The 16,169-nt window shown below is 41.0% G+C and overlaps 1 protein-coding gene across 1 annotated transcript; it reads right to left on the reverse strand.

The window, feature by feature from the left end:
• Positions 1–12,320: 12,320 nt before the first annotated feature.
• Positions 12,321–15,952, reverse strand: LOC103177844. The gene is made up of 2 exons (XM_007892209.2): positions 15,842–15,952; positions 12,321–13,164 (listed from the first exon to the last, which is right to left on the reverse strand). The coding sequence occupies exons 1-2, from the start codon at positions 15,910–15,912 to the stop codon at positions 12,459–12,461; spliced, it is 777 nt and encodes a 258-aa protein (XP_007890400.2). The 5' UTR covers positions 15,913–15,952; the 3' UTR covers positions 12,321–12,458.
• Positions 15,953–16,169: the final 217 nt, after the last annotated feature.

The raw sequence follows: 16,169 nt of genomic DNA on the forward strand, positions 1-16,169 counted from the left end.
TATTCTGTGGACACTATGATTTCTGTGCAGTATTGGGGAAAAGGTGAGCCAGAGAAAGTGAGAGAAAGTGTGAGTAGGAGTGTTGGAGTGTGAGGAGGAGTGTCAGAAATGAGAGTCAGTCAATCAACCCATCTAGCCTATTTATGAGATCTTTTAATCCAATTTTCTGCCTTTTCTCCAAGCTTCTTTAAACCACCTTATTTATAGGAACATTGCAGAGGTAATCCTTGAATGACTTTGGGGATCAGGGAGTATGTATGTAGAGATTCTCCCCCAGGAGATAGAGAATGGACAAATTATTGGTTGGCTGTGGAAGGAATAAGCATGATTGGCCTAATGGCCTTCTCTCATTTAGTTGTCTTGCATTCTGTGGTTTAATGTATTTTGAAGAACTTCTGTTCAGGAACACTAGGCTGCGAGGATCCAGCAGGATGCTGATTTTGCAGTCTAAATTCAATGTAAATACTGGAATAGGACACTGACAGCACTAATTTATTATTGAAAAAAAGCATTACAGTTGTGATGTTTCTGTGTGTTTTTCAGACTCCCATTTAATTTTTGACAGTCTACAGGAATGTTGGCAAATCATCCTTTCACTCCGTTCTTCCTCCGGTTAGTTTTAACTCTTTCCCTCTTCTGGTTTCTATTTTTGTCTTGTTCCTCTTGTTTCCTGTGTTACTTTTTTTTGCAGTTTTTCCTTTCTTTTGCTAATACCAAAGTGTATTTGTACTTGGCAGGATTGTTGAAGCTTTGGTTTCACGGGTCTCTAACTCCCACTTTTACCAAACATTGATAGCATCTCCATTAATATTGCAGTTCTCTTTTACAACTAACAAAACGTGTTTGTCATTAAACCAAAGTGTGGCTTGAATTACAGGGATTTTTTTCTAATATTAATTCAGTCAGAGGCATTTGTGAATGAAACTAAAGCTCATCATAAGGTTAGGTTTTCCTGTTACTTTTTGAAATTCCAATGTGCTTATCTATTTGCCTCCTATAAGCTAACTAGTAAAAATCTAATTGGATGTTTTGGCTTCCTCCCACAGATGTGCAGTGCCAGCTCCCTGCTGTTTCCTCTTGCACTTCCCGGTGGAATTCATAGTGTCAGTAGCTGATAATTGATGTTCTTTTGATGGGTCCCCATCAGGATGAGTGACTCGCTTAAACCTTTTGAAGCTGCCTTAATCCCCATAATATTCCCTCCGCTTTATTTCATTTCAAACCTGCATACTTGAGCACCAAAGTGTCCTTTTTTTAGCACACACATCCATCATGCTATGCTTGCTTACTTTAGTCATCTTTGTTTGTTAATAGATGATTTTGGGTGACTGTACTTTCCTTTAAATTGTTGTCAGTCTAAAGTTTCCTGTCCTAATAATAGAATTACCAGAATAAGAAAAATGGACCTTATGGTTGACCAGCAGCTTACTGACTCATCAGCAGTGGTCAGAGTATATCTGATGTTTCTATAGGATGTGATAGCTTGCTAGTGCAATATTCACAAGATCAAATGGTTGATTTAGATGAAGAGGGCCTATTTAGATGAAGGAATCCTATAGCTCAGTGGTTATGGCAAGCGAGAGACCTGGGTTCAATTCCCGGCAGGGTGAAACGTTGGACAAGTTTCCTTACTCCACACCCCCAAAAATAATCCCTCAAGAAAATAAAAACAATAATAAATTGGTCACTTCAATCCACGACTGTTTGTGGGACACTGCTGTGCGCAATTGGCTGCCGCGTTTTGCCCACAAAATATACAGCCAATTCACTTTACAGTATATGTTGTGAAGCGCTTTCAGACGTCTAGAAGATGTGAAAAGCGCTATATCAAATGCAAGGATTATTATTATTATTATTATCTGTTCTCATTCTTCCAGAACACCCACCTTACTGCCTTCCCATCAAAGTATCAAGGCCTCACCCTTTCTTGTAACCTGTTCCCTTCTGTTACCTTCTGGGTAAAGACAAACCTCATGGTCATGTAATTGCCCTTTGCAACTCAAAACCTATGTGCTCTTGTTCTACTGTCTTAATGCATCCTCATGCACTGATTTGGGTTTTCTTTTTCAAACCCATGTAAAATTTTACACCCCTCTATAAGGTCCGATTTGCGTCACCTTCTCTCTAGACTGAAGAGCCCTAAGATTCATTTTACTGTGTAGCAATAGTCTTAACACTGCAAGCTGCCCAGTTGTACCTATTTTGTGGTCTCAATTAGGAACAAAGTCTGGTTGTGCCTTGTGAGTACAAACATTCTGCGAATGACAATTACTAGTGAACAGGACCAAATCTCTGATGCATAAACAGGGTGTTGGTAAGTGCAGAGATTAGTATCATGATAGAAAGTGGAGATGAGGTACTTTCACTTGAGGAGGAGAAGGGCGAAGGTGACTACTTGTAGCAGAGCTATTAGTCTCTACCTCTTCTGTGGTCGTCTAATTCACATTATAAACGGTGCTTTCAAAACCTAGGGAGTTATCCTGTCCAGGTTCAGCAGCTTGCATTGTGCTCGAGAATAAAATGGCAACAAGATACACACCATTCTTTCCTCCCGAGGCCCAGAAGTCAGAGTGTGATGGTTGTGAAAATAGTGGTCTGGGATTATTCTATTTCACAGCAATTCAATATTTGCTACAAGTTTTACAAAAGGTGAATTTACTGGTACTCTGCCCCTCCTGGTGCATTGCAACTGTTTTGCAGGCTGCAGCGTTGCAGGTATTTTTCAGTTTGCTAGGTCTGTTTTGTGAGTGTGTTTGGCATTGTGCACGTGCAGTACTGCAAGGACTTGTGGCATTGCTTATACAATCATTGCTGGTGGGTGGAAGTTTCAGTTGCTCTAATTCTAGCGTAGACAACAAGTATATGTGACTCATTTGTTTCATGTATAAAAATAACAGACATTTACAACCTGATGACAATGTAATAAATCTCGAACAAGAAAGACTGATGCAGAAATTTAGGTCAAGAAAACACTGAAGAGGCACCAGAAAATCAACAACGGATTATTGGCACAGGAACAGAGATAACCCAGCTTGCTCAGTGTGAAATTGTTCCATTCTTCAGCAAAGCCACACAAAAAGAAGAACTAGAGTTTCTCCAATTCCCAGTTTGGAAACATGCTAACTAATGGGGTATGGAGTCACGCACAGCAGGAAAGTCTCTGGTTTGATTTCTGGGCTGTGCTGAGTTATCCAGGGAGAAGGATGCTACATTTGGCTTCGGTGGGCCTCGAACTCCATCTAGTCTTAGCCTGTCAGACTATCTTGTCTTTAGATTTAAGATCACGCGGAATTGTAGAAAATGTTTCAATTCAGTCTGGGTTTGGAAGTTGGCCTCTTTTTCAGAATTGCGGAATGAAATATCCGGTATAGAAGGGAAAAAATCAAGCAGCATTTCCACTCAATGACAACGACAACTCACATTTATATCGTGCTCTTTACATGGGTAGAGTCTCGGAGCACTTACCAGTGTTAGACGCCAAGCCCGGGAGACCGGGGAGGTCACCGTAGGCATGGGCAAACAGGAAGGAAGGAAGGAAGGAAGGAAGGAAAATTTGATCATATTTGCATCTGAAGATTGTTTTCATAAAAACTGCAGTATTAGTTCTGACCCCTTGCTATCCTTTAAGCTTGTTCAAAAGGGATTTCAGTTTTAACTGTCAGAGTGACAGTTGCAACCTGTTCAGTCACATCTTACTCAGCTAGCAGTAGCATTCTGGAAAACAAACAGTATTTTTCTCTTCAGTTCTCCAGATTCAATTTACGAACACTTGATTATAATACAGATATAAGGGGAGGGGAGTATTGTTGATTTCCTCGACTTCCTCTACCCTGAGCTATGATAGTTGGAATGCTAATACAGTATGTCCTCAATATAACATACACATGTAGTGCAGCGCCACGTGGTTGCAACATGAAACTCCATACCAGCCCACACCTGCAAAGCGATTTGAGATGTCTCAACGACGTGATAAGGCACTGTATTAAATTCAAGGATTATTATTATTATGGAAGTGTGATACACTTTTGGATTGTGGCACTGACAGACACTGTACGTAGCATGCAGCTGCAGAAAGCTTCCCTGTGTTTAGTGGTTTCCCAACAAACTGTTGGAAACAGCCGTGATCCCTGTGCCCTATGGATATGTACAACATGCAGGAAGTGACATGGAGTGCTGATGGGAAGCCATTTTTAAACCATGCCCTGTTAAACACAGGGTGTGAGTTTATGAATACAAACCACAATGTTATTATGCGCTCAAACTTCATGCCCTTTCCCAAACCAATTTTGAGGAATTACACATATGAATATTTCATCAAATGAAATATGATTCACATGGTAATATATACACACAAATATATATGATAGATAGTAGATTACTTATGTGATTTTTTTGAGAATGTTGACTTTTCTTCCCCCTTATTTGATAACTATTAAAGTTCGCTTTGGGAGAGAAAAAAGTCCTACAGTATTGCTAATTGCCAATGTTATGTAGTTGGTGTGTTGCAATTAAAGCCATAGCTGATGTGCAACACTGAGCATTTGGCTCCTCCCTCTGGACAGATAGTGTGATTACAACAGTGGTTGAGTTCTCTTCTGTAGTGATGCTTTCCCCATCCTTAAATATTCCTAGTACATCTTCCAATCAGAATATCATTCACAAATCAATAATTACTACTCTGCAAATTGTTAGTTTTAATGCAACACATTTGCAGAATAATTAGATTATACAAGGAGTCACAATCCTTGAAGTTATGTTATTACCAACACCATGCCTGCTGTGAAATAACTGTGAGATGTATTATATATTGATCTACTCCTTGTCCAGGATATCCACAAAAGGTACAGTCGCTACACTTTCCTAGAGTCCTGTAGCATAGTCTGGAGTCCCGTAGCATAGTGGTTAGCGGGCCCACCGCGCAAACGAGAGGCCTCACTTTCGGTTCCCAGATGGGGTGAAACTTTAGGCAAGTTTCCTTACTCCCCACGCAAGCCTCTGATTACCGAGCAATAAGTAGGAACCCGCTTGTTAGTTGATCGGCGGATTGCTTGGCAGGGATAATTATCCCTCAAAACAAAATGTGGTCACTCAATCCACAACTGTTTGTGGGACACAGCTGTGTGCAATTGACTGCCATGTTTTGTCCACAAAATATACAGTCAGTTCACTTTACAGTGTATTCTGTGAAGCCCTTTGAGATGACTTGAAGATGAGCATACTAACCGCTACACTACCCGACTCCACACTGCACCATTGTGAATGCCGTATATTCTATATACGTGGAGTCCTGTAGCTCAGTGGTTAGAGCACTCGCTTTGCAAGTGAGAGACCTGAGTTCAATTCCAGGCAGAGGGCGAAACCTTGGGCAAGTTTCCTTACTCCACACACCTAATAATAATCCCTCCAAAAAACCAAAAAAAAACAATAATTAAATTGGTCATTTTCAATCTACGACTGTTAGTGGGACATTGCTGTGCCCAATTGGCTGCCGCGTTCGCCCACAAATATACAGTCAATTCACTTTACAGTGTATTCTGTGAAGCGCTTTGGGACGTCCTCCCGACGTGAAAAGCGCTATATCAAATGCAAGGATTATTATTATTATTATACAAACGAGAACATTCCCTCATTGCAAAACACTTACTGGCTTATGCACTATGTAGAAACACATGTACAGTAGAATATACTGGTGCCCTGAATCATGTGATTAATGGCCACATTAATTGGTTGGAGGGCAGGAAGATGTGAGGAAAGCTCAGCAGTTTTGCATGGATTTCACAGTTCTGAGCTCAGTCTTTGTCAAGTTGTCAAGCCGAGATGGTTAAGCAGAGACCTGGTGTGTCTCCACACTAAGCTGCTCGCATTTACTTCCAACAGGCTGGTTTTATAACAGCATTGGCACAGGAATGAGAGCAGACTTTCTTTCCTTTCAATCAGGGAATGATGCCTAGTTGGTGCATCTAAAGGAAAAATAAACAATGGAGTGTCTCACACAAAGATCACTAAAAATATCAATGTTTTTGCTGTATCTTTTACAATTGAATTTCCAGTTATCAAGAGTCAATGAAAAGATTGCTATTTTTTTAATAACCACCATGTGGTACTGTTTCTTGTTAATGTGCTGGGAGAGGAGTTGCAGTCATTTGGAATGAAGACATGAAGGCAATCATAACCTCTAATGCATAACACAATTTATAAAGCCATACCATCACTTTGTTTTTGTTTGTCACCTACATATTATACTTTCTCCTCCAGAGAGACAAAGTTTGCACACCACTGTCCACAACACGCTTGCTTTCAGGGAGGGTTTAGTTGCTTAAAAGTGCATTTCCTTTATTATTTTTATTTTGCAGTGTATGTTTTACGATTGTGTTAAGACTGAAATCTAACTCAACAAAAAAAAATCCCATTCTGTCGCGACTTCAGTTCAAATGCTGGGATCCTTAACTGCACATAGATATCCTTTCGTCTTCAGGTGTCCAGTGGAAGACTTTTAGAACCTGACCTGATGACCTTGGCTCTTAACTTTGCAATATGACTGGCAACTTTCCTACAAGGTGCAATACTCCACGTGCTACAGTCACAAATATTACAGGTCAATGCAGGAACCCACAAGATTGTTCACTTGCTGCTTTATACAAGTTGAAGGAATAGGGGCAGTTTAAAATATACCAAACTGATGATTGGAATGTGACTGCAGTTAAACTACTTTGTGCTATTCCAGGGGATCCGATGGACTGCAGAAAACTGCTATGACCTTAGCAGCTCTTATTTTCTTTGTGATCATTATCTACGTTTTTTTTATAAATGAAAATATGTTTAAAATAACTACAATGTTGTGTTTTCTCTCTCGGTGGGACATATCTCAGAAGAGGTCAGCAGATTCTGAACTGGTCCATTGTACAGCAAAAACAGAAGGTTATGCAAAAATCCATTTGTACATTCACCGTCAGCTAAATTTCATCCATTTATGAGAAAACTAATCTGCAGTCCTCACAAAAGTTCACAGCACTGGACTTGAGTAACCACGCAACAACAACAACTAGATTACATTTGTAAAGCGTCTTTCACGTCAGGAGGATGTCCCAAGGCGCTGGATAGAGTACAGCATTTTAGACTGGAGCTGGGGTCGGGGTGGGGGGGAAGGGAGGGGAATGGGGGTGGCCGATGGCATGGTCGAAGAGGAGGGTCTTGAGGCGGGACTTGAAGGAGGCTAAGGAGTGGGCGAGGCGGAGTGATTGGGGGATGGAATTCCAGAGGTTGGGGGCAGAGTGACTGAAGGCTGTCCCGCCAATGGTGGGGCGGGTGGGTCGAGGACGTGGAGCAGGTCAGAGCCGGCTGAGCGGAGGGAACGGGTGGGTTGGTAGGGGGTTAGGAGGTCGTAGAGGTAGGGTGGGGCGAGGCCATGGAAGGCTTTGTTTGTGAGGACCAGGATCTTGAACTGGATCCTCTGAAGGATAGGGAGCCAGTGGAGTCGGGCGAGAATGGGGGAGATGGGATCACGGAGTTTGGTGCGGGAGAGGACACGGGCTGCAGAGTTCTGGATTATCTGCAGCCTGTGGAGGGAGGAGTTGGAAGGCCGACAAGCAGGGAGTTTGCATAGTTGAGCCTGGAGGTGATGAAGGCATGAACAAGAGTTTCAGCAGCCTGAGGGGTGAGGTAGTGGTGGAGTCAGGTGATGTTACAGATGTGAGGGAAGGCAGAGCGGGTCATGGCTTGAATGTGGGGAGAAGACAGTGGAGGGTCGAACAAGAACCTAGGTTCCTGACTGGCTTGGTGAGTTGTAGTGTGCAACCATGAAGGTTGATGTTGCCGGAGCTTGAGGTGCTGAGATGCTGGCGAGAGCCAATCAGGAGGGCCTCAGTCTTGTTCACATTCAACTGTAAGAAATTTGCCCTCATCCAGGACTTGATGTTTGACAGGCAGACTGTCAGGACAGCAGTGGTCCTGGAGTTGAGGGTGGAGACAGAAAGATAGAGTTGGGTGTCATCTGCATACATGAGGAAGTTGACCTCATGTCTGCAGATGATGTCACCAAGAGGGAGCATGTAGATATTAAAGAGGAGAGGGATAGGACAGAGCCCTGGGGGACGCCAGATGGGACAGTGCGGGGGCTGGAGGAGAAACCATTAGAGGCAACAGTGGAGATGGTGAGAATCTAACCAGGCAAGGGCAGATCTGTGAAGATCTGTGAGTAAAGCAGAGAGGTAGTGTATGAGGATGGAGTGGTCGACAGTGTCGAAGGCGGCAGAGATGTCGAGGAGCACAAGGAGGCAGAGGGAGCCCTGATCACAGATGTTCAGAATGTCATTGGTGACTTCGACGAGGGCTGTTTCCGTGCTGTGGGCAGCGCGGAAGCCAGATTGGAGGGGTTCAAAGAGGGAATGGCGAGAGAGAAAGGAGCGGATCTTAGAGATGCATAAGTGCTTTGAACAAAAGTTCTCATTTCTTCTATTCTAATAATGGATCATTTGTAACGTGCTTAAGAATCATGCCTTTCAAGCAGTTTTGCTCAATAGTTTTTCCTGCTGAAGTACATATAAATAGTCCATTTTAGAGTGTCCGTTAAGAGTATAATAGTCTATATGAAATTAAATGTGAGCCAATAGCCAAACCTCTGTTAGTCTTTTGACCACATCACTGTAAAGCATTCCAAGATGGTATCCTATGTTTAGTGCGCCATATGAACACAAATGCTGTAACTCATGATACTTATATATTGCTACATATTCCCTTTGTCAAAATCCAGTTGAATGCATCCCACCAGGGAAAGAGTGCGCATTCCATATAACAATCTATCTCTAGGATTTCCATGTGTAGGTGGGATGAATGGAAATCTCAGCTTGGTTTGGATAATCGTAAGCATGGTGATAGGTTTCTACGTGTGTCAGACACACGGCTGAATTAAAAAAAATGTGAAGTGTTGTTGTTCTGTTCTCGATGCATTTTGCAAGGACATTAGCAACCACACAAAATCCAGTGTTGTGCAATGTAGCTTGTACCAATTGCCTAATTTCTTTACCACCAATGGCAGCTCCCACTTTGACGAAAACAAGTCTGGGTTGCCATGCAATTGTCATGTTTTAACCAAACATTTGTTGACGGAGATTTGGGGTTTGTTTAAGCAAGGTTGTTATTGGGGTTCTGTTGAATTGGGCTGTTTACTGAAACAAATTAATTTTAAACAAATTATCTGTAATACAAAGGTAGTCTATTTCTGAGCATGTCGATTTTGGTCATTTGTTCACAGCCCAGCTTTTTGAGTGAGTTGTTTCCAACACTGAATGTATTTAGCACACCAGTAGGTGACACTGTAACGTCTGATTATAATCTGGTTCCAGAATGACAAACTAGCAACTCAGGTTCAACTTACATTCTATTTATAGCTGCAAAATGTTGGTCACTATAAATGCTGCCAATAAAATTCAATTAAGACCAGCTCTTTGGAAAGCCCAATTTTTTTNGGAGTTTTTATGGAAGTTCCAAAGCAACTGCGCCAGGCTCCGTGACCCTATCACCCCCATCCTTGCCCAACTCCACTGGCTTCTCATCACACAGAGGATACAGTTCGAGATCGTGGTCCTCACCTTTAAAGGCCCGCATGTCCTCACTCCCCACTATCTCTGCAACCTCCTAACCCCTTCCAGCCTCCCTCCACTCCGCTGGCTCCGACCTGCTTCACGGGCCTGCCTCGCCCGCCCCACTATTGGTGTGCGGGCCTTCAGCCACTCTGCCCCCACCCTCTGGAACTCCATCCCACAGTCCCTCAACCTTGACCCCTTCTCTTCAACCGTGCTTTCGATCACCCTCCTTCCCCCCCCCCCCCCCCCGCCCTCCACTTTCCCCAATCCCAACTCCCAGCTCAGGTCCGAAACACTGACTGTCCAGCGCCTTGGGACATCCTTCCGAGTGAAAGACGCTGTACAAATATAGTTTGTTGTTGTTGTTTAAGTCAAAAGTAATAATAAATAATTCCTGCATTTGATGGGAATTTGATGGCTTTCAAGTAGAGGGAACATCTCAAAGTGCTTCAGAGGATTTACTGTGATGAGTAAAGACTGTTTTTGCACACAACAATGCCCCGCCGCACACAGCAATGAAGTGCATAACCAATTTTTTTCTGAGAGATTGTTCGCTGGGTAAGAAGTTGTTATGAATAAGACATTGGCTGGAATATTCTGTGAAATTATCTCACCATAGAAAGGATATCAAAGACAGAGAATGGGTGCAAAGCAGATTCACTGGACGATACAGAAGAAAGAGGATATATAATAATAATAATAATAATAATCCTTGGATTTGATATAGTGCTTTTCACGTCGGGAGGACGTCCCAAAGCGCTTCACAGAATACACTGTAAAGTAAATCGACTGTATATTTGTGGGCGAACACGGCAGCCAATTGCGCACAGCAATGTCCCACAAACAGCCGTAGATTGAAAATGACCAATTTTATTATTGTTTTTGGTTTTTGGAGGGATTATTTAGCTATTATATAGTTAAGAGAATGATAGTTATGAGGAGAAGGTAGAACTTTTAGGAATCAGAGTTGATGGTGGAATAAGTTCAACACCATATTCTGATCCTATTTTGTTCTTACCTGACATTCATACATGCAAACTGCCATTGGAGTCCATTTATTAAGGGACTTGAGTTCCTCTTTTATATATAGTGCTATTGTTGTTTATTATCGAATTGCATTTACCTGGTGATGAAGTGAGTCATTGTGTGTGATTACCACACCCATCAGACACTGGCCTACAGTTGCATTCCAGGCTGAATGGAAGAAAATGCAGTTCACTGACGAAGCATTTCAGAATGTCTACCTGCCAACACCTATTCGATTCACCACCAATTACACACCTACATGTCTGTAAATTGAATGCAAATGACATTTGAGCAGACACCTACTCACAATAATAATATTTTTTTCTGACTCAGGAATTTAATAAGGTTCCTGTGAAATTTGGAAAAAGTATATTGAATAGGACTTTGATGAATCAACTGTGGAATAAGTGAGTAATTAATAGAACAGAAAATGATGGTTTCAAACAGTAAATATATATATATATATGATTAACATCAGCTTCAGCAGAAAGTATCTATTTCATTGAGCTGTGTTGGCGATGTTAACAGATGGCTGCCATTTTCTGCAACTTGGAGTTGGATATTTTTGCCTCTATTACCAACCTTTTGACAGATCCAGGCAATGGAAATGAATGAATCAATCAAAATAATCAACAGTGCCTTTTCAGGTGGGTGTTAAAGATCCCATGGCACTGTTCACAAAGAGAAGGGAGTTTTTCCTAGTGGTCTGGCTAACAATCCCCCAAATAGCTGTCTGTGGGACATTGCTATGCACAATTTGGCTGCTACGTTTGCCTATACAACACACAGTCACTCCACTTTACAGTACACTCTGTGAAATGCTTTGAAACATGAAAGGCACTATATCAAATACAAGGATTATTATTATTATCACAAGATTTGTGAACAGATCCTATTCATCCCCCACCTTACTTTCCAGCAAAGAAATGAGGGGTAGTGGGTAATCTGTCTCTTGCCACGTAAAGTAAATGGATTAAGATAAAAGTTTTAATTGTAATTTTTTTGTTCAAACTTCATGTGTTTCAATAGATCTTTGAAATCCAGAGTTGGAAACCATCCTGTCTTTATCTTTAATCCTTACATTTGATATAGCGCCTTATCACATTGTCGGTATACCGTAAAGTGGATTGACTATGTATTTTGTGGGCGAAACACAGCAGCAGTTGCTCATATCAGTGTCCCACAAACAATCTTAGATTGAATAACAAAATTATTATGATTTTTTTAAAGAGATTATTACTCCTGGAAAGTAATACGCCAATCGGCTAACAAGCAGGTTCCTATTTACTGCTAGATAAACAGAGGTGTGTGGAGTAACTAAACTTTCCCAAGGTTTTGCCCTGCCAGGAATCGATCCCAGGTCAACTCGCTTGAGGGTGACCGTGCTAACCACTATGCTACAGGACTCCACAGTCTCTTTACTGAAGAGCTTGTGATTTTGTTACTTTTGGCACTGCCTATACTGAAGTGAGTCATATACTTTTACTTCTGACCTATTGAGTATAGACGGACATACGAAGAGACTTCCACTGTTTTGCTTGAAAGCACTAATTCGTTCCAGCAGTACATTACCAACTAAGTAAAGGTCAGCTGTTCTCTGAGTCATGCTGACGAATCCATGCTTGACTATCTTCCAGAATGATTCAGTCGTAAAGTCATTCAGCACAAAAGCAACAGACACTGACGGAACCACATTAGTCACAGACTTCATTTTAATTTCCAAAGACACTTTTCTCGGTATTAAATACAAATGTTAAACATGGACTTATCACATTATTTGTAAAAAACGCCCAATAAATACAATCTTTGTTTAATGCTGCTCATATTTCTTTACATACAATATGAAGAAAATTATGCTTTTCGTTTTAAGAAATGCCTAGAGTACGATTTGGTCATATAAACTTTATAGTAGAAAAATACATTAACGATCCTGAGGCAGATGACCAGAGCATTAGACAACATCCTAACAATAGGAGCGATCACAAGGAAAAGATGGAATAACCCAGAAAGAGGGGGAATTCCAAAACCAAGAGAAACCGTATCAGAACTGGTGAAGTATTCAGTCTGTAAAATAATGCACTCTGTGAGAACTGCTATCCAGATGAGGGTGCTTGTCATTCTCGCACGTTTTACAGTCCTTATGAAGCGTGATTGAACTGGAAATTGAGTTATGAGGAAAGCTTCCAGACTAATGCAGCTTAGCATAAGTGAACTGGTGTGTGCATTCACTGTCACGAAGTTGTGAATAAGTCCTTTGATGAAGTAGTTCGATGCAAGTTTGACGTCAGTAACCTCGTGTAGAACCTCAACCAAGATAGCAGGCAAAAGCACTGCATCTGAGGTCACCAGATGGGAAATGAAGACTGTGGTACATTTTCGGGTTACAACTTTTGATAACATCAAGAATGAAATGTACAGAGTTCCAAAGGCCCCAGCACCCAAAACCATAATGTTTGTACTCGGCAGAATCATGTACTGGATGTATTTTAGCACAAGGTATCTCTTCAGCATAGGCATATAGTCTACATCCTGCTGACCTATTTTCTGCACAGGGGTTCTGTGGAGAGAAAAAAGAATTAATTTCCAATATAGAGTAATTTTCATTTTAAAGTAACAAAACTTATCACCTCTAATTATAAAAATAATCTTTGTTGATCCAAGAAGTCATATCAATTCCATAGATTGGTTGACACATTTGAATGCGTTTGCGATCTTAAATCAAAATGATCAGAGTCCTGTAGCTTAATGGTTAGAGCATTCGCCTTGCAAGTGAGAGGACCTAGGTTTGATTCCTGGGCAGGGTGAAACATTAGGCAAGTTTCCTTACTCCACACACCTCTGTTTACCTAGCAGTAAGTAGGAACACGGATCTTTTCCAGGGATAATAATCCCTTAAAAAAAATTTGGTCACTCAAACCACAACTGTTTGTGAGGCACTGCTGTGCTCAATTGGCTGCCGCATTTCGCCCATAGAATAAACAATCAATTTGCTTTACAGTATACTGTGTGAAGCGCTTTGAGATGTCTTGAAGGCGTGATAAGGCGCTATATCAAATACAAGGATTATTATTAAAGGAAACCTGCACTGAGCTCAGATGTACAATATTAACTCATTATTTCTCAGGGTGAGAGAAGGAGAAGTATTTCCCAATATTTCTCACAGGTAAATCCCTCTGTGGTCTCACCCACCCTTCTCCTACAACCTCCTTCACGCATTCAAACCTGGTCATTCTCATGGCTTGCCCGACACTGGCCTTCTCGACAATCCCATTCTATCCCCCGTAGCATCATTAGGACAACTTTCCTCCCTCCCAACCCTCTTTCAAGATAGGTCTCAAACCATATCCCTTTGACTGGGCTTTCAGTTATCTTTCCCCTTCTCAGATCCCGCCCTCAGCTCCGGTGCCCAGCCAGAATTGCCGAGTGCTTTGGGTCCCAATGTGTAAGATACTACAGGAGTGTCAATTGTATTGCTTTGCATCCACCTTTTGAGCCTTACGTGAACTTTTCTTTTGGATCATTGCCTCAAAACTGTGGTGCATTATTCTCAAAACAATGGCTGAGGTCTTTGCCAAATACCTGAGCGACATCCCTCTCGCCTGTGGGGTTATTATTGAAAAGTTTAGTGCATGATGTATTTATGGATTAGGTGGAACTATGGGTCCCAACTACTGTTGTGATTGATTCAAGTTAAATATGTAGTTATTTAACTTCAAAGTCATTTGGAAAAGGTTATAAAATTTCAATCTCAAACTGCAAATGTGACTGTAATACAAACTGGAAATACAAACTGGAAATGTGACTGTTTTTATATTGATGATCTGGTGGTGTAGAAGTGGGTAGAAATTCCATTTGTTCAGAGATATGTAACCTCTCCAAGGTTTAGCTGCTTTTCTACATGTACTGAATAAGGTAGTATTTCATAAGAGGATTGCAGACTATCTGCACAAGCTCCGTTCCAGAAGTAGATTGCCTCAGAGCAGATCCTGTGGAGTAACTGTATACATTAGGTACCTCATTAAGAAATGCTATTAAGAAATGTACCAAATTAGGCCCCAAAATATATACTGTGTTTAAGATGTATTCAGACTTGAGAAGACGACACGAGAATATACCTTCATTTACCTTTTAGTATTTGAAAGTACTTTTATAGCCAGCAACAGGGCTATATCCTCTTCAACCGTGCTTACGGCCACCTCCCCCTTCCCCCCAGCTCAGAGTCAGGCTCAGCCACTGTTAAGCGCTCTGGGACGCTACACAGCATGTGGGGCACTATATCAGTGCAAGTTGTTGTTGTAGTTGTTGCATATTGTGTAGTTCATTCTGAGGATGTAAAACTCGCTCTTTGGAACAAAATGAGCAAGGTTTAACTTTTTCCACTTTCTGCTGTGAGTCAAAGTAAACATCATTGTTGGGGTAATGTTTACAGTATTTCATAGTGCGTTTCTAGTGTGAGGAATGTGTTATGAAACCACACAAGCTTTACTCCAAAAGCTCTAGCATCCTGATGAAAGGCAGTAAATAAATGTAAGTTGTTGTTGTTGTAGATAACGACTATCTCTCAGAAGAGAAAAGGATATCAATGCCGTAGTGATTTATATAACAGTATAAGATGCATCATGTGCAATTAACAGAATGAGAGTTCAGATGATTGTGTTTACAATCTGTTCAGTAATTTAACGGAAAAGTGCTCACTTAACCAAAATATTTTTGCCCAACCTCATTCTTTGTAATAAAATGAATGGAAACTTTAAGGCAGGAAAGCAATTTGGTTTGTATTTGGAGATGTGGCACACATGACAGTGAACAGAAACATGTGTATCATAATAAGTGCTATCTTGAGTATGTAAAAAAGGAAAATAACAAAATACAAATCCTTCCATTTGATATAGTGGCTTTCATGTTGGGAGGACGTCTCAAATCACTGTACAGGATTTATCTACAGTGGCTGTGTATTTTGTTGACAAATGTAGCAGCCAATTTGCGCACTGCAACATTACACAAACAACAACAAATTATACTTGTATAACACCCTTCACATCGTAAAAACATCCCAGGGCATTGGACAATGACCAGTTTTATTTGAGTGATTATTAGCCAGGAAAGTGGGAGAAACTTCCTTCTCTCTTTAAAACTGTTATTTCAAGAAAAGAAACAAGATACATTTTTGAACACTTAGAAAAATTTAGAAATTCAAAATGTTCAACTTCTAATGAAAAGTAAAAGGTACTTACATCTTTTGGAAGTAGGTTTCGCCCAGTTTCTTTAGGTGATCCATTGCTACATGACAGTGAGCATTCAACATCTGTGAAAGATTTTACAACGAGTTCATTTTTTTTAATATATGCAGTAACTATAGCGTCATCATCTTCTGATGTTATGGTAACCACCACTTCCTCGCTTGCAAAACAGTCTTGGCTGACATCCCACATTCTCTGGCAATCCCTGGAAATTGCTTTTATTACCTCTACTCTGTATCCTACACGAGTGGAAAAAAACAATCTTTTTTACAGTGCCAATGGAAAGAACTAATTACAAAGCTAGTTTTTTTTGAATTCCAAT

This window comes from Callorhinchus milii, unplaced genomic scaffold, assembly GCF_018977255.1.
Source record: "Callorhinchus milii isolate IMCB2004 unplaced genomic scaffold, IMCB_Cmil_1.0 Scaffold15, whole genome shotgun sequence".
Lineage (NCBI taxonomy): Eukaryota > Metazoa > Chordata > Chondrichthyes > Chimaeriformes > Callorhinchidae > Callorhinchus > Callorhinchus milii.

Coding starts and splice junctions, on each gene's coding strand:
- LOC103177844 (XM_007892209.2), bottom strand. CDS start 15,912: ATGTTGAATGCTCACTGTCATGTAGCAATGGATCACCTAAAGAAACTG. Junction 13,165..15,841: donor GAAACCTACTTCCAAAAGAT/GTAAGTACCTTT, acceptor TTCTCTCCACAG/AACCCCTGTGCAGAAAATAG.